Below are 21,545 nucleotides of genomic sequence, written 5' to 3' on the forward strand. Positions count from 1 at the left end.
ATATATACAGTACTGTGCAAATGTTTTAGGCACTGAAATTAAACTATTTATGGCATTATTTTTGAAGGCATCCTCACTATGCAACAGTACTGTGTGTGTGTACACACACACACACACACACACACACACACACACACACAACAGGTCAAAAGTTTTGAAACACTTGACTGAAATTTTTTTTTATTGATGACTTGGACCAAATAATAAAGAAATGCAGCCAATAAGTGCCCAGCATATAGATGGGAACTCCTTCAATACTGTTTAAAAAGTATCCCAGGGTGATACCTCAAGAAGTTGGTTGAGAAAATGTCAAGAGTACATGTCTGCAAATTCTAGGTAAAGGGTGACTACTCTGAAGATGCTAAAATATAACACAGTTTTGATTTATTTTGGATTTTGTTTAGTCACAACATAATTCCCATAGTTTCATTTATGTTATTCCATAGTTTTGATGACTTTACTATTATTCTAAAATGTGAAAAAAATTATAATAAAGAATGAGTAAGTGACCCTAAACTTTTGACCGGTAGTGTATATATATATGCAGCGAGTATATATATATATATATATATTATGGTTGCGCGGTATAACGGTACTAACGAAATATCGAAATACCAAAAAATTTAAAACGGTACGATATCATCTTGTTGTTCGTTTTGGTACCACACTGAAGTATGCTGCCATTAGCAAAATGTAATGCAATGTGAGTTTTGAGATGAAATCAAAGACCATTTGAAAATAATAATAAAAAAAAGAGTTTTGATAAGGCAAAGTGTGATCATTAAACAGCAGAAATCAAATCAAAATCAAATCACTTTTATTGTCACACAACCATATACACAAGTGTAATAGTGGGTGAAATTCTTGGGTGCAGTTCAGAGCAACATAGCAGTCGTGACAGTGATGAGACATATACCAATTTACAATAAACATCAGATTTACACAACACAATTTAAAATCTAATATACACAAAATTACACACAACACAATATACAAATAACATACAATGTACAGTATACAATACACACAATATAGAATACACATTATACAATAAAAATAGTATATATAGTATATATAAATATATAGTAGGTTGTATTGTACTGTATTGACATTCAGGCTGTCGGATGATAGTCAGTTGCCAGTGTGTTGTTAGGAGAGAATATAATTTATGACAGTCCAGTGTGAGATAAGATTAATAAAGTGCAGTGCTGATGTATATTGATCTTGAGAGATCAAGAGTTCAAAAGTCTGATTGCTTGGGGGAAGAAGCTGTCATGAAGTCGGCTGGTGCGGGTCCTGATGCTGCGATACCGCCTGCCTGATGGTAGCAGTGAGAGCAGCCAATGGCTCGGGTGGCTGGAGTCTCTGATGATCCTCCGAGCTTTTTTCACACACCGCCTGGTATATATGTCCTGGAGGGAGGGAAGCTCACCTCCAATGATGTGTCTGGCAGTTCGCACCACCCTTCGCAGGGCTTTGCGGTTGTGGGTGGTGCTATTGCCGTAGTGAGAACCATGTGAGGATGTGGCAGTTCATTCCAAACTTCCTCAGCCGTCTCAGGAAGAAAAGGCACCGATAAGCCTTCTTTACAATGGCCTCAGTGTGGACGGACCATGTGAGTTCCTCAGTGATGTGGACACCAAAGAACTTGAAGCTGCTGACTCTCTCCACTGGTGCTCCATTGATGGTGATGGGACTGTGTTCTCTGTCTTTTCTTCTGAAGTCAACCACAAGCTCCTTTGTCTTGCTGACGTTGAGGGAGAGGTTGTGCTCCTGACACCAGCGTGTCAGAGTGTGCACCTCCTCTCTGTAGGCTGTTTCATCATTGTCAGTGATCAGACCTACCACCGTCGTATCATCAGCAAACTTAATGAAGGCATTGGAGCTGTGTGTTGCCACACAGTCATGTGTGTACAGGGAATACAGGAGTGGGCTGAGAACACTGCCCTGTGGGGCTCCAGTGTTGAGAGTCAGTGATGAGGAGATGTTACTGCCCATTCTAACCACCTGACGTCTGCTTGACAGGAAGTCCAGGATCCAGCTGCACAGCGAGTTGTATAAGCCCAGAGCCTGGAGTTTCACATAAAGCTTGGAGGGCACTATAGTGTTGAATGCTGAGCTGTAGTCTACAAACAGCATTCTCACATAAGTGTTCCTTGTTTCCAGGTGGGAGAGAGCAGTGTGTATTGTAGATGCAATGGCATCATCAGTGGAGCGGTTGTTGCGGTAAGCAAACTGCAATGGGTCCAGTGAGGGAGGCAGCACAGAGCAGATGTAATCTCTGATAAGTCTCTCAAAGCATTTGCTGATGATGGGGGTCAGAGCAACTGTACGCCAGTCATTTAAGCAAGTGATTTTGGATTGCTTTGGCACAGGCACAATGGTGGACGTTTTAAAGCATGTGGGGACCACAGAAAAGAAGAGGGAAAGGTTGAAAATGTCCGTAAAAATACCAGCCAGTTGGTTCGCGCACACTCTGGTGACGCGGCCCGGAATGCCGTCTGGACCCACGGCTTTACGGATATTAACCTGTCGGAAGGATCGGGTTACATCCACTACAGAGGCGGAGAGTGGACTAACCTCTGTAGCTTCGGCTGCGAGAGCTCTCTCCACGAGGGCGGTGTTATTTCCCTCGAAACGAGCATAAAAAGTATTTAGCTCATCCGGGAGAGAGGCAGCGGTGTTCACGGCGGAGTTTTTATTCCCTTTAAAGTCCGTGATGATGTTAATTCCCTGCCACATGCTTCTAGAGTTGGTGGTGTTAAACTGTCCTTCAATCTTGTTCCTGTACTGGCGTTTTGCTGCTCTGATAGTTTTTCGGAGAGCATAACTGGCTTGTTTATGCTCCTCCACGATCCCGGAATTAAAAGCGGAGGTCCGCGCATTAAGTGCCGCGTGCCGTCGAAGCAACATCCTCTACGCACTTTCTGATGAAAACACGTGACGCTATCAACGTAAAGCTCGATGTCGACATCAGAGGCGCACCAGAACATCTCCCAGTCCGCATGATCAAAACAGTCTGCACTGGATCGTTCTGAGGGTGGGTGCTTCCTGTTTCAGTTTCTGCCTGTAAGCGGGCAGAAGCAGAACGGAAGAGTGGTCTGATTTGCCAAATGGTGGGCGGGGGAGGGATTTGTAGCCATCCTGGAAGGCAGAGTAGCAATGGTCCAAAACCCGGTCCCCTCGTGTGTTGAAACTGATGTGTTGGTAGTATTTTGGTGCGACTGACTGAGATTGGATTGAGATTTGATTCAGAAGGATGTCATTTAATGAAATATATAGTCAAATGTGCTGCGCCACAGAACGAAAGAGAGGCACCTCTATGCTCTGTCATCTCCTTCACACACACAAGCAGGCGTGTACAAAAATGCAAAACACACTACTAATGCTTGATTTTCACGCAGTGTGTCCAATAGCATCCATCTGCAGAGCAGTGTGTTTAATGTATAATTGGCTATGAACTCTCAAATGACCGTTTTCACCGTTGCAGCTTGGAAATTTCTGCTCACGAGTTGCAGGAAGCTTGATATAACGAACCCTTCACAAACAGGAAGAACTTCAAAGGTCTTTCAAAATAAAAGTCCCGCTGAAATAAGAGCTCTATTCAACCGGATGCATGAAATTGAAGACATTACGACATTAATATTTATATTGTATAAAAGTGTAATATTCAAAGAAGTCGTAATAATACTCATAATAACAATAATATAATATTAAATGGTTATATTACTAGTATTATTATCTGTAAGCAATATCACAAAAGCAAGTGTACTGAATATCAACATGTTGTGATTCAGCCATGGCAGCTTTTTGTGTCAGGTAATTAGACTGTTTTCATTTAATGTTGTCATTAATACTGTAAAGCTCTGCTGTGCATCTTTTTTTTTTTTACCAAAAATAATATATATATATATATTATTAGTGTTGAAATATTATTATTGGCTCTATACTGTTGAAAATTATTATATTTTAATTTAATTAAACACAATTTGATCATAACATTTAATTAAAACACAACATGGAATCCAGAAAAATTTAAAAAAGAAAAGGCATAATTTGTCTCTATAAGACTTTATGCGGTTCTTTTGTTCAAGTAATTTTCTGTGTAATTTCATCAGAAATCTGGGGGTTTTTTTCTTTTTAATTTGCTGCCTACATATTGAGTTAGTATCGATACCCAGGTACCAGGGCTGGTATCGTACCGAAGCCAAAATTTTGGTATCCGAGCAACCTTATAAATATCTCACAGAAGTGAGTACACCCCTCACATTTTAGTACATTTTTTATTATATCTTTTCACGTGACAACACTGAAGAAATGACACTTTGCTACAATGTTAAGTAGTGAGTGTACAGCTTGTATAACAGTGTAAATTTGCTGTCCCCTCAAAATAACTCAACACACAGCCATTAATGTCTAAACCGCTGGCAACAAAAGTGAGTACATTCCTAAGTGAAAATGTCCAAATTGGGCACAATTAGCCATTTTCCCTCCCCGGTGTCATGTGATTCATTAGTGTTACAAGGTCTCAGGTGTGAATGGGGAGCAGGTGTGTTAAATTTGGTGTTAATCGCCCTCACTCTCTCATACTGGTCACTGGAAGGTCAACATGGCACCTCATGGCAAAGAACTCTCTGAGGATCTGAAAAAAAGAATTGTTGCTCTACATAAAGATGGCCTAGGCTATAAGAAGATTGCCAAGACCCTGAAACTGAGCTGCAGCACAGTGGCCAAGACCATACACCGGTTTAACAGGACAGGTTCCATTCAGAACAGGCCTCGCCATGGTCAACCAAAGAAGTTGAGTGCACGTGCTCAGCGTCATATCCAGAGGTTGTCTTTGGGAAATAGACGTATGAGTGCTGCCAGCATTGCTGCAGAGGTTGAAGGGGTGGGGGTGGGGGGGGGTCAGCCTGTCAGTGCTCAGACCATACGTCGCACACTGCATCAAATTGGTCTGCATGGCTGTCGTCCCAGAAGGAAGCCTCTTCTAAAGATGATGCACAAGAAAGCCTGCAAACAGTTTGCTGAAGACAAGCAGACTAAGGACATGGATTACTGGAACCACGTCCTATGATCTGATGAGACCAAGATAAACGTATTTGGTTCAGATGGTGTCAAGCATGAGTGGCGGCAACCAGGTGAGGAGCACAAAGACAAGTGTGTCTTGCTTACAGTCAAGCATGGTGGTGGGAGTGTCATGGTCTGGGGCTGCATGAGTGCTGCCGGCACTGGGGAGCTACAGTTCATTAAGGGAACCATGAATGCCAACATGTACTGTGACATACTGAAGCAGAGCATGATCCCCTCCCTTCGAAGACTGGGCCGCAGGGCAGTATTCCAACATGATAACGACCCCAAACACACCTCCAAGACGACAACTGCCTTTCTAAAGAAGCTGAGGGTAAAGGTGATGGACTGGCCAAGCATGTCTCCAGACCTAAACCCTATTGAGCATCTGTGGGGCATCTTCAAACGGAAGGTGGAGGAGTGCAAGGTCTCTAACATCCACCAGCTCCGTGATATCGTCATGGAGGAGTGGAAGAGGACTCCAGTGGCAACCTGTGAAGCTCTGGTGAACTCCATGCCCAAGAGGGTTAAGGCAGCGCTGGAAAATAATGGTGGCCACACAAAATATTGACACTTTTGGCGCAATTTGGACATTTTCACTTAGGGGTGTACTCACTTTTGTTGCCAGCGGTTTAGACATTAATGGCTGTGTGTTGAGTTATTTTGAGGGGACAGCAAATTTACACTGTTATACAAGCTGTACACTCACTAATTTACATTGTAGCAAAGTGTCATTTCTTCAGTGTTGTCACATGAAAAGATATAATAAAATATTTACTAAAATGTGAGGGGTGTACTCACTTCTGTGAGATACTGTGTAATATATATATATATACATACATACATACATACACACACACACACACACACACACACACACACGTTGAAGTCAGAAGTTTACATACACCTTAGCCAAATGCATTTAAACTCCCTGTCTTAGGTCAGTTAGGATCACTACTTTATTTTAATAATGTGAAATGTCAGAATAATAGTAGAGAGAATGATTTATTTCAGCTTTCATTACTTTCATCATATTCCCAGTGGGTCAGAAGTTTGCATACACTTTGTTAGTATTTGGTAGTGTTGCCTTTAAATTGTTTAACTTGGGTCAAATGTTTTGGGTAGCCTTCCACAAGCTTCTCACAATAAGTTGCTGGTATTTTGGTCCATCATTTTCCTTCCTCATGATGCCATCTATTTTGTGAAGTGCACCAGTCCCTCCTGCAGCAAAGCACCCCCACAACATGATGCTGCCACCCCCATGCTTCACGGTTGGGATGGTGTTCTTTGGCTTGCAAGCCTCACTCTTCTTCCTCCAAACATAACAATGGTCATTATGGCCAAACAGTTTAATTTTTGTTTCATTAGACCAGAGGACATTTCTCCAAAAAGTAAGATCTTTGTCCCCATGTGCACTTGCAAACTGTAGTCTGGCTTTTTTATGGTGGTTTTGTAGCAGTGACTTCTTCCTTGCTGAGCAGCCTTTCAGGTTATGCTGATATAGACACGTTTTACTGTGGATATAGATACTTATCCACCTGTTTCCTCCAGCATCTTCACAAGGGCCTTTGCTGTTGTTCTGGGATTGATTTGCACTTTTTGCACCAAACTACGTTGATCTCTAAGAGACAGAATGCGTCTCCTTCCTGAGCGGTATGATGGCTGCGTGATCACATAGTGTTTATACTTGCGTACTATTGTTTGTACAGATGAACGTGGTACCTTCAGGCATTTGGAAATTGCTCTCAAGGATGAACAAGACTTGTGGAGGTCCACAATTCTTTTTTTGTCTGAGGTCTTGGCTGATTTCTTTTGATTTTCCCATGATGTCAAGCAAAGTGGAACTGAGTTTGAAGGTAGGCCTTAAAATACATCCACAGGCACACCTCCAATTCAGTAAACCGCCTATCAGAAACTAATTGGTTAATTGCCTAAAGGATTGACTTAATTTTCTGGAATTTTCCAAGCTGCTTAAAGGCACAGTTAACTTAGTGTATTTAAACTTCTGACCCAATGGAATTGTGATATAGTCAATTAAAAGAGATACAATCTGTCTGTAAACAATTGTTGGAAAAATTACTTGTGTCATGCACAAAGTAGATGTCCTAAACGACTTGCCAAAATTAGTTTGCTAATATTAAATCTGTAGAGTGGTTAAAAAATGAGTTTTAATGACTTCAACCTAAGTGTATGTAAACTTCTGACTTCAACTGTGTGAGTATGTATACAGTACTGTGCAAAGTTTTAGGCACTTGTGAAAAATGTTGCATAGTGTGGATGTCTTCAAAAATAATGTCATAAATAGTTTTTATATATCAGTTAACATCATACAAAGTCCAGTAAACATAAAAAAAGCTAAATCAATATTTGGTGTGGCCACCTTTGCCTTTAAAACAGCCCCAATTCTCCTAGGTACACCTGGACACAGTTTTTCTTGGTTGTTGGCAGATAGGATGTGCCAAGCTTCTTGGAGAATTCACCACATCTATTTAGGCTGTCTCAACTGCTTCTGTCTCTTCATGTAGTCCCAGACTGACTCGATGTTCAGTGGGGAGCTCTGTGGGTGCAATGCCATCTGTTGCAGAGCGCTCTGTTCTTCTATTCTAATCTTTTCTATTTGCAAAAGTACTGTTTGGGTGTCTAAAATGTATTTTTCCTATTGACACACTAAAGCTGAAGATATAAATAACCAAGTGTGAAACATCTTAAGTGCCTAAAACTTTTGCACACACACACACACACACACACACACACACACACACACGTTCAAAAGTTTAGGGTCACTTATTATTTTTTTTCACATTTTAGAATAATAGTAAAGTCATCACAACTATGGAATAACAGAAATGGAAATATGGGAATTATGTTGTGATTGCATTTTCTCAACCAACTTCTTGAGGTATCACCCTGGGATGCTTTTTAAACAGTATTGAAGTAGTTCCCATCTATATGCTGGGCACTTAGTAGCTGCTCTTCTTAATTATTCGGTCCAAGTCATCCATTTCAAAAACGTTTTTATTTTTATTTTTTTTAAATAAAATTTTAGTTTTGTAATTAAATTAATATGTTGGCACAATTATATTTTTGTCTACAAAACTAATTTCATTTAACATTTAAGCATACGCCTTCAGATCAAAAGGTTTTTGAAATTATGAGAAACATTTCAGGCAAGTGACCCCAAACTTTTGAACGGTAGTGTGTGTGTATATATATAAAAATTTATTTATATATATATATGTGTGTGTATATATATATATATATATACACACACACACACACACACAGGTGCATCTCAATAAATTAGAATGACGTGGAAAAGTTCATTTATTTCAGTAATTCAACTCAAATTGTGAAACTCGTGTATTAAATAAATTCAGTGCACACAGACTGAAGTAGTTTAAGTCTTTGGTTCTTTTAATTGTGATGATTTTGGCTCACATTTAACAAAAACCCACCAATTCACCATCTCAAAAAATTAGAATACATCATAAGACCAATAAAAAAAACATTTTTAGTGAACTGTTGGCCTTCTGGAAAGTATGTTCATTTACTGTATATGTACTCAATACTTGGTAGGGGCTCCTTTTGCTTTAATTACTGCCTCAATTCGGCGTGGCATGGAGGTGATCAGTTTATCGCACTGCTGAGGTGGTATGGAAGCCCAGGTTTCTTTGACAGTGGCCTTCAGCTCATCTGCATTTTTTGGTCTCTTGTTTCTCATTTTCCTCTTGACAATACCCCATAGATTCTCTTTGGGGTTCAGGTCTGGTGAGTTTGCTGGCCAGTCAAGCACACCAACACCATGGTCATTTAACCAACTTTTGGTGCTTTTGGCAGTGTGGGCAGGTGCCAAATCCTGCTGGAAAATGAAATCAGCATCTTTAAAAAGCTGGTCAGCAGAAGGAAGCATGAAGTGCTCCAAAATTTCTTGGTAAACGGGTGCAGTGACTTTGGTTTTCAAAAAACACAATGGACCAACACCAGCAGATGACATTGCACCCCAAATCATCACAGACTGTGGAAACTTAACACTGGACTTCAAGCAACTTGGGCTATGAGCTTCTCCACCCTTCCTCCAGACTCTAGGACCTGGCAACTGTAGCCAAATTCCTTGACATGTCTGTGTGTGGTGGCTCTTGATGCCTTGACCCCAGCCTCAGTCCATTCCTTGTGAAGTTCACCCAAATTCTTGAATCAATTTTGCTTGACAATCCTCATAAGGCTGCGGTTCTCTCGGTTGGTTGTGCATCTTTTTCTTCTACACTTTTTCCTTCCACTCAACTTTCTGTTAACATGCTTGGATACAACACTCTGTGAACAGCCAGCTTCTTTGGCAATGAATGTTTGTGGCTTACCCTCCTTGTGAAGGGTGTCAATGATTGTCTTCTGGACAACAGTCAGATCAGCAGTCTTCCCCATGATTGTGTAGCCTAGTGAACCAAACTGAGAGACCATTTTGAAGGCTCAGGAAACCTTTGCAGGTGTTTTGAGTTGATTAGCTGATTGGCATGTCACCATATTCTAATTTTTTGAGATAGTGAATTGGTGGGTTTTTGTTAAACGTGAGCCAAAATCATCACAATTAAAAGAACCAAAGACTTAAACTACTTCAGTCTGTGTGCATTGAATTTATTTAATACACGAGTTTCACAATTTGAGTTGAATTACTGAAATAAATGAACTTTTCCACGACATTCTAATTTATTGAGATGCACCTGTATATATATACACACACACACACACACACACACAGTTGTGGTCAAAAGTTTGCATACCCTGGCAGAAATTGTGAAATTTTGGCATTGATTTTGAAAATAGGAAAATAGTCTTTTATTTAAGGATAGTGATCATATGAAGCCATTTATTATCACATAGTTGTTTGGCTCCTTTTTTAAAACATAATGGTAACAGAAATCACCCAAATGGCCCTGATCAAAAGTTGACATACCCTTGAATGTTTGGCCTTGTTACAGACACACAAGGTGACACACACAGGTTTAAATGACAATTAAAGGTTAATTTCCCACACCTGTGGCTTTTTAAATTGCAATTAGTGTCTGTGTATAAATAGCCAATGAGTTTGTTAGCTCTCACGTGGATGCACTGAGCAGGGAAGATACTGAGCCATGGGGAGCAGAAAAGAACTGTCAAAAGACCTGCGTAACAAGGTAATGGAACATTATAAAGATGGAAAAAGATATAAAAAGATATCCAAAGCCTTGAAAATTACAGTCAGTACTGTTCAATCACTCATTAAGAAGTGGAAAATTCAGGGATCTCTTGATACCAAGCCAAGGTCAGGTAGACCAAGAAAGATTTCAGCCACAACTGCCAGAAGAATTGTTCAGGATACAAAGAAAAACCCACAGGTAACCTCAGGAGAAATACAGGCTGCTCTGGAAAAAGACGGTGTGGTTGTTTCAAGGAGCACAATATGACGATACTTGAACAAAAGGTTGAGTTGCCAAAAAGAAGCTAATGCCACAAAAAAGCCCGGTTACAATATGCCCAACAACACCTTGACACGCCTCACAGCTTCTGGCACACTGTAATTTGGAGTGACGAGACCAAAATAGAGCTTTATGGTCACAACCATAAGCGCTATCTTTGGAGAGGGGTCAACAAGTATTGTGCTCCTTGAAACAACCACACCGTCTTTTTCCAGAGCAGCCTGTATTTCTCCTGAGGTTACCTGTGGGTTTTTCTTTGTATCCCGAACAATTCTTCTGGCAGTGGTGGCTGAAATCTTTCTTGGTTGCTGCACGGTTCTGCGCTATACGTGATTGATATTAATGTGTTTTTGTGGGGGGGTGTTATCAACAACTGACAGTAAAGCACATAAGAGATATTCAAACAGACATCATAAAGCAAGTCCGTGTGTTACTAATAGCCAAACATTGTGGCCATTTTACAACATGTTAAAGTCATGTTCTGTATTAACAAATTCTGAGGAGTATATAGAGTGACAAATACAGTTAGAAAATCAGTTTTGTACCATACACTGCAACAGCAAGGATACCTTACCCTTGTTTGGAAGCACAATTAGAGGTTGTTGCCTTCAGAGAAATGTGCCGTGTCTGTCAAACACAGAGGCGGTGGTGTGCACGCATCCACTGTGCTTTTGCGAATGCAATAGGCTGAACAGTTTAACAAATCGTTAACCCCCCCTTAAAAAAAAAAACTAATCGAACCTGGGTGAATCACGTAATTGACCTATTTTGGATTCAAAACAGTGAATTCGCTGAAAAGTGACTAGTTTGCAGGTATGTTTTTCCAGCCTACACTGAGAATGTTTGAATGATGTATTCAATATGTACAAGAACACCACAATAATTTGTGTGTTCTTAGTTAAAACAGATTGTGTTTGTTCTTTATTGTAATGTAGATGAAGATCAAACCAGATATTAAGACAAATTTATACATAAATGCAGGTAATTCCAAAGGGTTCACATACTTTTTTTTTTGCCACTGTAGATCTAGCACTAATTATGGTGGCTTTGTTACACACGAGTATGCAAAGATCTGCTGAGCAATAACTATATCTAGAGAATAATGTATTTAAACAAACCAAGCTGTGAAACATCGCTAAAAATCTGTTTGCGAGACAGATTCAAAGCATAAATTCTTGGCTGGTGTACCTGTCCTTGTTGAGGAAGGTCATGCCTGCCATTGGTGGCATTATCTCCAATTTGCCGACTGTCCAGCTGGGCCGGTACACACACCCCTCTGGCGGCTTGACGGGAAGCAGACACTGGCTGGGCAGCGTCTTCAGAGGGGCGTATAGGGAGCAGCCAATCAGCGCTTGGCAGGACTCAGGCTTAAACACGTAAGAGAAGTCCTGGAAATATGATGAGTACAAAATGAAAAGAGTAACAAAATACAAAAATACACTTCAAAATGCTGTGAGTAACTGCTGGGAATTTATAGCAGTAATTAAGTTCTACCTTAATCTCTAATGGTTTGGGGCTGCAGAAACCCTCCTCCACTTCCATCTTGAAGTTACCACTGATGATTGTCCCATCCAGAAGAGACAGTCCGGCCACTGACTCCATGTTGCTGTATTCTTTACAGCCCATGTTCATAGGGGAGTAGCCCATGATATGCTGCTCCAGAGATGGAGGGGTTGGGAACATCTGGTGCAGGTCTGCAGAGCCTAGATCAACAAACAAGCACACTGAAAAAGGCTTTTGGCACTATATATAGAAAATAGGTAACATATGCTCACTTTGCCATTAACAGTATCAGTCGATGACTACTTGTGCAACACTAACTGCTTGTGTTAAAAGTCATGTAGCTCTTGAATTTATATATAATATAGTAGTTATGGCATAAACACAATCCTCTGCATCTAATGAATTTAAAATGAAAAATAACTTACATTTACATATTCTAAAGCTACGTGCTCACACAACTTAGCAAAACTAACTTAGTGATAACAGGTATTAGAACAGTTCATGCAACTAATTTAGCAAAAAGTTGATTCATAAAAACTATTCAGCAGGGGTCATGATGCTGGGCACATACAAGGCAGTGGATCTGGCGCCACAGGTTTCGGTTCTTTACCACCAAATTTCTCCTCTGTTCCTCCGGCAGCTCTCCTGGATCCAGGCTTTTTGGAGTATAAAAAATACAAAAACAAGGCTGCTCACTTTAACTGCTCTACTATTTCCCTAGTTCAGCAAATAAAGAACTTTATCAGGGTTGCTGCAGAGTTTTTAAAATCAAATTTAACACTTTTTAAGACCTTTTTCAAGACCTCAACAAATAAAATTAATACCCTATCCCCATCTCAAAACAATCTCAAAATAAATCAAGTATCAGACTCTGCAGGGGCACACATTCAACATGGCCTTAACAAAGCTCATCAGTAAAACAGGGTAGGCTATATGCAAGTTTAAAATACTCAAGACATGTTTTCCACATATTAAGTATATCACATTAAAATTGGTTTATGTACCATTATATAAATAAATACAAATAAGAGGTCAACCAATATTGGATTTTGCTGATACGACAATATGTTGAAAGGCAATTAATCTGCCAATAGTTTTTAAAATTGGTAGCCAATATTAAATGTTCTTAGTATTTTCTTCCTGTGATGGGGAGGGCCAGACAGAAGCCACAAGAGTCCAAATTGAATTTAATCCCAGATGCAGTTTATGGTGCAACCAAAACACCAATACAAATATTTTATTCATAGCATGGAACTTTTAACATTAAAGGCTGAAATACTCTCTTATTTTGAAATGTATGTGCTTCACGGTTTCCAGCTGCTCATTCAAACAGATAAAGGAAATAAAATGTGCTCTCCTACAATAATCTACAACACATTACAAATGTAAACAATTAAAAGTAAACATTGTCATACTTCATCAACACTACATCATCATCAACATTTGATCATTAGTAATCACTTGTCATAAATTTCCGATATGGCTTAATGATTGTGAACTGCACTGCAACAGCTGGAAACACTCACAAGCCCCGCGCGCTGGAAGAAGATAAAACAGTGCCGCGTTTTCACTCTGACAGACATTCATGCATTCATTTAATTAAATCGTATTCTTTTGAAGTTTGATAATCATATTAGGTCATATCATGATTCCTGTTTTTCCGTCCCCAAATTTAAGACCTGTTTAAATGATAATTAAGACATTTGTTGTATAATCCAAGATATTTAAGACTTCTTATGACCTTAAATTTTGGAAAACTTAATTTAAGACATTAAGACTTTTTAAGGATCCGCAGGAACCCTGTTTATGACCACCTAAGAGATTTTCTAGAGCCAGGAGACAGGAACAAAGCTTGAAAAACATACTCTTGGGTTCCTAAATTGGGCACAGAGATGTATATGATCATATACAGCAGATTAATTGCTTTTATGACTTTAGTTGATGTATATAACATCAACACCAGATTTTTTTTATACTCTGCAGATGAGATTGTTGCATTAAAGAATGTTTGGATGCCTAGTACAGCATACTAAATGCATTACGGCAAAAAAAAAAAAAAAAAATCATGATTTCAAAGCTGAAATTAAAGTTTATTGAGGACTGGCGTGTCCTATTTATAGGTTGGCCAATATGGATTTTTCAAAGGCAGTTCCAATACCAATATCTAGACAGCACAGTGGCTGATATACAGTATATAATACAGTTTAATGAAAGCAAATGTAATGTACAAACAAATTGCTGAAATGAAATTAACACATTTTATAAAACAGAAATTATTTATTATCCATTGACAAGGCGGTAGGTAGAATAAAACAACGTCTGCTTATGACCCAAATGTACAAAGTCAAAAATTTCCAAATATCAGTCATATCTGGCAGTTAAATCAGCCAATCACTAGTACTAACCGTCAGCTCATCCTCGTCAGAGTTGAAGAGGTTGTCCAGGTCATTAATGGACACAACAAGGTCTGTCTCATGGATCAAGCTGGTGGTGGGAAGCGGTTTACTGCCAGCCGAACCCTGAGCGTCTGTGTGCCAACAGGCAAATATGACTTTTAAGGTCTCCAGAAACATTATCATATATTTCTCATTTATTGGTAAACATTTAAAGTTTTATTTCTTAAAATTAGTTCATGCATTAGGTATCATTATCTAACAATGAACAATGATTCCCCCCCCCAACATTTATTAGTTTGATAAATGTTCATTTATAAATACACTATTGTTAGTTCATAATGCATTAACTAATGTTACAGTATGCAACTTTTAATGCAAAAAAAAAAAAAGTTTACATACACCTTAGCCAAATGCATTTAAACTCATTGTTTTTCACAATTCCTGATATTTAATCACAGAAACATTACTGTCTTAGGTCAGTTAGGATCACTACTTTATTTTAATAATGTGAAATGTCAGAATAATAGTAGAGAGAATAATTTATTTCAGCTTTTGTTTCTTATATCACATTCCCAGTGGGTCAGAAGTTTACATACACTTTGTTAGTATTTGGTAGCATTGCCTTTAAATTGTTTAACTTGAATCAAACATTTTGGGCAGCCTTCCACAAGCTTCTCACAATAAGTTGCTGGAATTTTGGCCCATTCCTCCAGACAGAACTGGTGTAACTGAGTCAGCTTTGTAGGCCTCCTTGCTCGCACACGCTTTTTCAGTTCTGCCCAGAAATGTTCTTTCGGATTGAGGTCAGGGCTTTGTGATGGCCACTCCAATACTTTGACTTTGTTGTCCTAAAGCCATTTTGCCATAACTTGAGGTATGCTTGGGGCCACTGTCCATTTGGAAGACCCATTTGCGACCAAGCTTTAAGTTCCTGTTGCTTCAAAATATCCACATAATTTTCCTTCCTCATGATGCCAACTATTTTGTCAAGTACACCAGTCCCTCCTGCAGCAAAGCACCCCTAAAAACATGATGCTGCCACCCCCATGCTTCACGGTTGGGATGGTGTTCTTTGGCTTGCAAGTCTCACCCTTTTAACTCCAAACATAACGATGATCATTATGGCCAAACAGTTACAATTTTTGTTTCATTAGACCAGAGGACATTTCTCCAAAATGTAAGATCTTTGTCCCCGTGTGCACTTGCAAACTGTAGTCTGGCTTTTTTATGGTGAGTTTGGAGCATTGGCTTCTTCCTTGCTGAGCCTTTCAGGTTATGTTGATATAGGACATGTTTTACTGTGGATATAGATACTTGTTTCCCTGTTTCCTCCAGCATCTTCTCAAGGTCCTTTGCTGTTGTTCTGGGATTGATTTGCACTTTTCGCACCAAACTACACTCATCTCTAGGAGACAGAATACGTCTCCTTCCTGAGCGGTATGATGGCTGTGTGGTCCCATGGTGTTTATACTTGCATACTATATTGTTTGTACAGATGAACGTGATACCTTCAGGCATTTGGAAATTGCTCCCAAGGATGAACCAAACTTGTGGAGGTCCACAATTCTTTTTTTTCTGAGGTCTTGGCTGATTTCTTTTGATTTTCCCATGATGTCAAGCAAAGAGGCACCATGTTTGAAGGTAGGCCTTAAAATACATCCACAGGCACACCTCCAATTCAGTACACCTCCTATCAGAAGCTAATTGGCTAAAGGTTTGACATAAATTTCTGGTATTTTCCAAGCTGCTTAAAGGCACAGTTAACTTAATGTATGTAAACGTCTGACCCACTGGAATTGTGATAGTCAATTAAAAGTGAAAAAATCTGTATGGAAACAATTATTGGAAAAATTATTCGAGTCATGCACAAAGTAGATGTCCCAAACAACTTGCCAAATATATGGTTTGCTAATATTAAATCTGTGGAGTGGTTAAAAAAAACAAAGTTTTAATTACTTCAACCAAAGTGTATGTAAACTTCTGACTTCAACTGTACCAAGATTTCATTGTTAGTTCATGCTAACTATTGTGTTAACTAATGTTAAAAACTCTAAATGTAAAGTGATACACATTGAACATGTATATTATCATAAATATGTGCAACCGAGGAAATTATACTTACCATCAGAAGACGACAAACTGCCATCATCCCTCTGAAAATAAACAATCAAAAACAAAACAAAAAAAATCAGAGAAAGAAGAATTACTCTCTTTGAAAAAGAAAACGCAAACACAAACAAACAGCAGGATCTGTAATTTTCTCAAAGCATCACTGCCTGACCTTATTTCTTTTCCCCGTCTCTCTCTCGCCTCCGGGCCTTTTCTCTTTATCAGTGAAGTTGAACTCCTCGTCTCCTTCCAGAAAAGCATATGGATCAGATTCCTGCTCCTGGTCTCCATCACACACAGCTGCAGAGAGATACTGATTCTTCTTCTGCTCGTACATCTTCAACCGTTCCTCTGATATCTTCAGAGGCCTCTTGGAAGAGGACATTCTCCTGCAAACCAAATAACCCACACCATGTTTCACCTCTTGTAATGGGATGAGATGGAGTCTTACCAGTGAATACCTGTGATTCAATGACGAATTACACCATTTTTAAAAAAATTTTTTATCAGGTTGGTATCAGCATTATAATTGTATTTCCTAAGGAAGATGGGGAAATAACTAAAAGGTGAAGTGTGTAATTTCTGTGCCACTAGCATCACCTAACAGAATTGCAAAAATATTTTACATACATTTTTAGATTGGCCAAAGAACTGCCAATTTTGTTATATCTGTAGGTTATAAACCTAAGCTGACTCTGTCAGCCACTAAATCAAAACATCAGGTGTATGGTCATTTTAAGGAAAACTTGGAGAGCAGTCAACACTCACTGAAGTCATAACCAATGAATTATTTATCCATCCAAGCCAAACATCGCTAGGTCAGATTGTACTACAATACTGGGAAAGCAACAGGGTTCAATTCAGCCCCAATAGTTGGAAACATGTTTTCACCAATTACCAATATGGAAAGCAAGCAGCTTTTCAGTACAGCATCAGATGTGATCGATAACAGAAGCAAAATGGCTTGCAAATAGGCCAAAGTAATGTTCTTTGTACAAGTGTACATTTACAGCTTGTAGTTAAGATGTTAAAAGACTGACCTATTTCTCAGGCAAGTTTAAAATCCTCTTTCTTTTCTTTTTTTTTTTTCAAAAAAGGCAAGGCCATGTTTAGAGAAGTAATTCAACTGCTTTTCTAAAGGCTCCATTCTGCCTGCCAAATGAACACTGTTAGAATTCAGTTCCACTACTAGGCCAATAAAAACATTTATTTGTAAAATACATTTCACAAAGTAGAATATGCTCATAGTACTGTATTTTGTGTAATTACAATGTAACATACCACACTGTCACAATGGGTCCATTTCAAAACCTAGCAAGCTGCCTCTTGCCTACATAAGTAGCTGCCTTTTATGGCAGCATCCTAATTGAAATGGAGTCTTATAAGTGAGTGATTTGGATACATTTGATTATACCTCAGAATTTGGCCAAAATGAGAAGCACAAATTTTTGCTGCGATTGACATTCTGAATAGAAACAATGGACTCCTATGAAGCCATGCACACCTGGAGCTAACATTTTCGCACCAACAATGCAAGGTTTTTTTATAGTGTGTAATTCCCTGACCAATAATTTATGAGCTTTAGATCACGTGTCAGAAGTGCAACTGGTGGTGCTAAAGCACAGAAAGCTGTTTTGACCACCAATATGAAGTAACTGGAGGAAGAAATCCTGAAACAGCAGTGAGGATGTGCATTTCATTTGCATCAAATGCCTTAAAAAAAATAAAAAATAAAAAATAGTTCTACTCATCTGTGACAGATGGACGGGCCGACAAGTCTCAGCCTCAGATGGCATGCCCACAGACCGCGCACTAACTGTCTGATGCACATTGCACACAAAATTAAAAAATGCTTTTTCAAACCAGTAAGAACAAATCTCATTGGCTGGTTTGATGGAGCTTTCACTAGTAGAAGCACAGGACTTTTCATCAGTCCATCTAGAAACAGGATCATGTTCACAAGGCTCTGCGTTGAGACAATGAGCGCTTTTGAGGAAAAAATAATTACCAGATTTGTCCAAGTTTGCCAGGTTAGTGACATCAAATCTTTTAAAGATATTCAGAGTTTCGTTTGAGCCACGTAAAGCCCAAGTAAAGCAGATATTCATGAGCAATGCTGCATATTCTGCTTTGTTTACTTAGTTATGTCTGTGAAATACTATGATGAGGTTTTCTGGGCTTCATATTTTTTGCTATTTTCTCTGGCGTTTTCTGTGCAATTTATTATGGAATTATATATCTCTGATAACCCCGCCTAAACAGCATGTGATGACTAAACCAACTGTGATTGATCTCTTCCTGTCTAACAAGGCGGTACTTGGCCAGTTTAAGCTGCTATAGACCCCAGATCATTGCTGTTTTAGTCAAAGGTCTGGCTACGCGAGATTAAGGTCTAACCAGCTGTAAGGTTGCGCCATTACTGTACAGAAGTAAAACTGACTGTCAATTAGCGCCACCTATTGTGAAAACTGGATGTGCTAATGGCAATCATTCGCCTCGCTTCAAAAGTGTAAGGGCCATTTGTCGGCGATTCGTTTCAAATTATCACGTTGCTTCTGGTGTGTAAATGCCTGAAGGAGGCAGCGTAGTTATAGTACCCAACTTTTGAAATGGACTTTGCGTCAGGAGCACACCTATGAGTCCTTAAAATGCTGCCTACTATGTTTTGAAACAGATGCACAATGCTTGAATACTCACTCAGTAATTGACACAACACTGTCCTGGCCTCCACCCCTGTTTCCATCTTCAAACAGCGTGACCACAGGAAGTTGAGGCGTGTGGAAATTTGCGCTCCTCCCACTGGGCACCCTAAAATACTTCCAGGGGTTGTGTGATGTGTCCTCATTGGGGTTAATGGCCGAGCCTACATATACAATGGGCTCCAGTGACTCTGGGAATAGGGGTGGATAGGGTAAGGGCAGTGGGTCTAGTTGTGAATCATCTGGGGGTTTCTGGGGCACCAGGAAAGGCTCGGAGGAAGGAGGGTAGAAGTGTTGGTCAAGGGGAGAGGAGGAATTTTTCAGGTCTTCGGCTGCTTCATCTCCACGCTCACAAGGGTGCGGGCTGAGCGGTGGGGGCTGAGGGGAACCGGCCATCTCGTCGGCCATGCTGTTGAGAATCGGAGTCTTGCTGGTGGTGACATCGGCATGGTGGAGGCTGGGGTAACGACTTTCCTCATGACTCTGAAGACAGAGCCTGTGAACGCCATCTCCCTGCTCCCGGGTCGGTTCCTCACACAGAGAGTTGCGGTGATGGAAGGGCGTCTGAGGCCTCTTCTGCTGCTTGTCCCCCTTCTCCAGCTTCTCTGCCATCTTGTGTTTGGTGGAGAGCTGAGGAGGTTGGCCAGCAGATGGAGGGTGCCCTGGGGTGCTACATGCCCGCTGTTTCTGGTTTTTAAGCCTGGAGAAAAAGGCAATGCTCCAAATTTAATCAGTTGGCTTTAGTCACATAATGCAGTGAAAGGAACAGTACACACAAAAATGAACCTTCTGTCATTATATATATATATATATACTCTAATATAGAATGACTTTTTCCATAGAACATAAATGGAAAAATTGGAAGAATCTTCTCAAATTTAAGTTGTTATTCACTCTCAAATCAAATCACTGGTCAACTCCCATTGGCAGTGCCCAAATTAAATATGACAACTACAGTGCAGTCCTATGCCGTAGTCACTATGTTTGAACTAGTGTAATCTATGATTTGATTTGAGAGTGAATAAAGACTTAAATTTCTGTCTTTTCATCACACAAAGCGATAATGCGACTTCTGAACACTTTGAATACACTGCAGAAGTTGTATCAACTACTTTTTCCAGTGGGTTTTATTGTGTCCTTTCTGAAGCATGACAGCCCTGAGTCACAATTCACTTTAATTATATTGAATTATGATTCTTCAAAGTTCTCTTTTTGTGTTCCATGGAAGAGAGTAATACGGGTTTGGATCATCATAAAGCTGAGTGAATGACAGAATATTTATTTTTTGGTGAACTATCCTTTTAGCTACATGTCATTTGTTAAAAACGCATGTCTTTCGAGAGTTTGTGGCATACCTTGAACAATTGCACTGTGTCCTTTGAGATGGCTCAACAAACTCCCAAGCAGAAGCTTTATCTGTTTCCTCTTCACTTACTCCATTAGAGATGGTTGAGAACTTTCTCCTGCAAAAATAAACTGTACTTAATACCTGAAGTTGCTTTGTTCTTAATAAATGTCCCATTGACAGGTAATTTGCTTTGGCTGATCAGTCAAGCTGACAAGCTGCAGTTTTTATTCATACTTGTTCTGGGCTCGGTTAATATTGCACTCCTGCCAGACTCTCTCCACCGCCTGGCTGGCTAGCTGGCGGGGAATCTTGCCTCCGTGATGACTGCTGCTGTCCACGCTAAAGCCGCCTGACATTGCTGAGAGTTTCACCCACTTCTGAGCAGGCTGAGAGACTGCAGGGGAGAAAATAAACCCAAAAACATTTTTACATGACAGACTGCCACTGCCGTTAGACTGGCACAGAATAGCAATTCAAAAGTGGTTTTGACTATACAACAGAGTGAGAATTCAAAACAAAGTAAGGTGGTACTTCATGTACACTTTTTAAACTGCACATAAAATTGACCCAATTAAATTTTTGATAATTCTTCCTGGTCTTAGTGTGTACATGATTCATTGTTGCACATTATTATTCCAAAGAAGAAAAAATATATATTTTCAAAGTGTAATAACTTTATCTCTGAAACAACCTTTATGTTGACATGACCAAGGCTTTGTGGGAGGGGAAAAATAATATTAGCCAATAATATCATAGCCTAACATGTTTCTATCCAATTAAATCAGCCATTAAACTTTCTCATTGAATATTCTGTTTAAATGCATTGCAAATGCCATTTCAATTTGTCTTTACTGACCACTGCAACACAAAAATTGGAAGGCACTTGGTTAATTTGTTCAAATTACCTGTGACTTAGAAGAGGTTTTAGAGTATTTCCTTCAGTATTCATAATGTAAAAGGTTGTGCTGGT

General features: G+C 39.6%; 1 protein-coding gene across 3 annotated transcripts in view; it reads right to left on the bottom strand.

Annotated features, from left to right (window-relative positions):
• LOC127422649 (mediator of RNA polymerase II transcription subunit 13-like) overlaps window positions 1-21,545 on the bottom strand; it is a 60,608-nt gene that overhangs the window by 21,939 nt on the left and 17,124 nt on the right. For 2 of the 3 annotated variants that reach the window (XM_051666403.1, XM_051666402.1), the window contains exons 7-15: window positions 20,810-20,969; window positions 20,583-20,690; window positions 19,226-19,927; window positions 16,701-16,917; window positions 16,542-16,572; window positions 14,429-14,550; window positions 12,595-12,679; window positions 12,015-12,223; window positions 11,709-11,908 (exon numbers count right to left, since the gene is read on the bottom strand). In XM_051666403.1, coding sequence (XP_051522363.1) covers window positions 11,709-11,908; window positions 12,015-12,223; window positions 12,595-12,679; window positions 14,429-14,550; window positions 16,542-16,572; window positions 16,701-16,917; window positions 19,226-19,927; window positions 20,583-20,690; window positions 20,810-20,969 — 1,834 coding nt within the window. The remainder of the gene's footprint in view (window positions 1-11,708; window positions 11,909-12,014; window positions 12,224-12,594; window positions 12,680-14,428; window positions 14,551-16,541; window positions 16,573-16,700; window positions 16,918-19,225; window positions 19,928-20,582; window positions 20,691-20,809; window positions 20,970-21,545) is intronic. The other variant, XM_051666404.1, reaches the window with a different exon arrangement.

Source organism: Myxocyprinus asiaticus, chromosome 31 (genome assembly GCF_019703515.2).
Source record: "Myxocyprinus asiaticus isolate MX2 ecotype Aquarium Trade chromosome 31, UBuf_Myxa_2, whole genome shotgun sequence".
In the NCBI taxonomy this organism is placed as follows: domain Eukaryota; kingdom Metazoa; phylum Chordata; class Actinopteri; order Cypriniformes; family Catostomidae; genus Myxocyprinus; species Myxocyprinus asiaticus.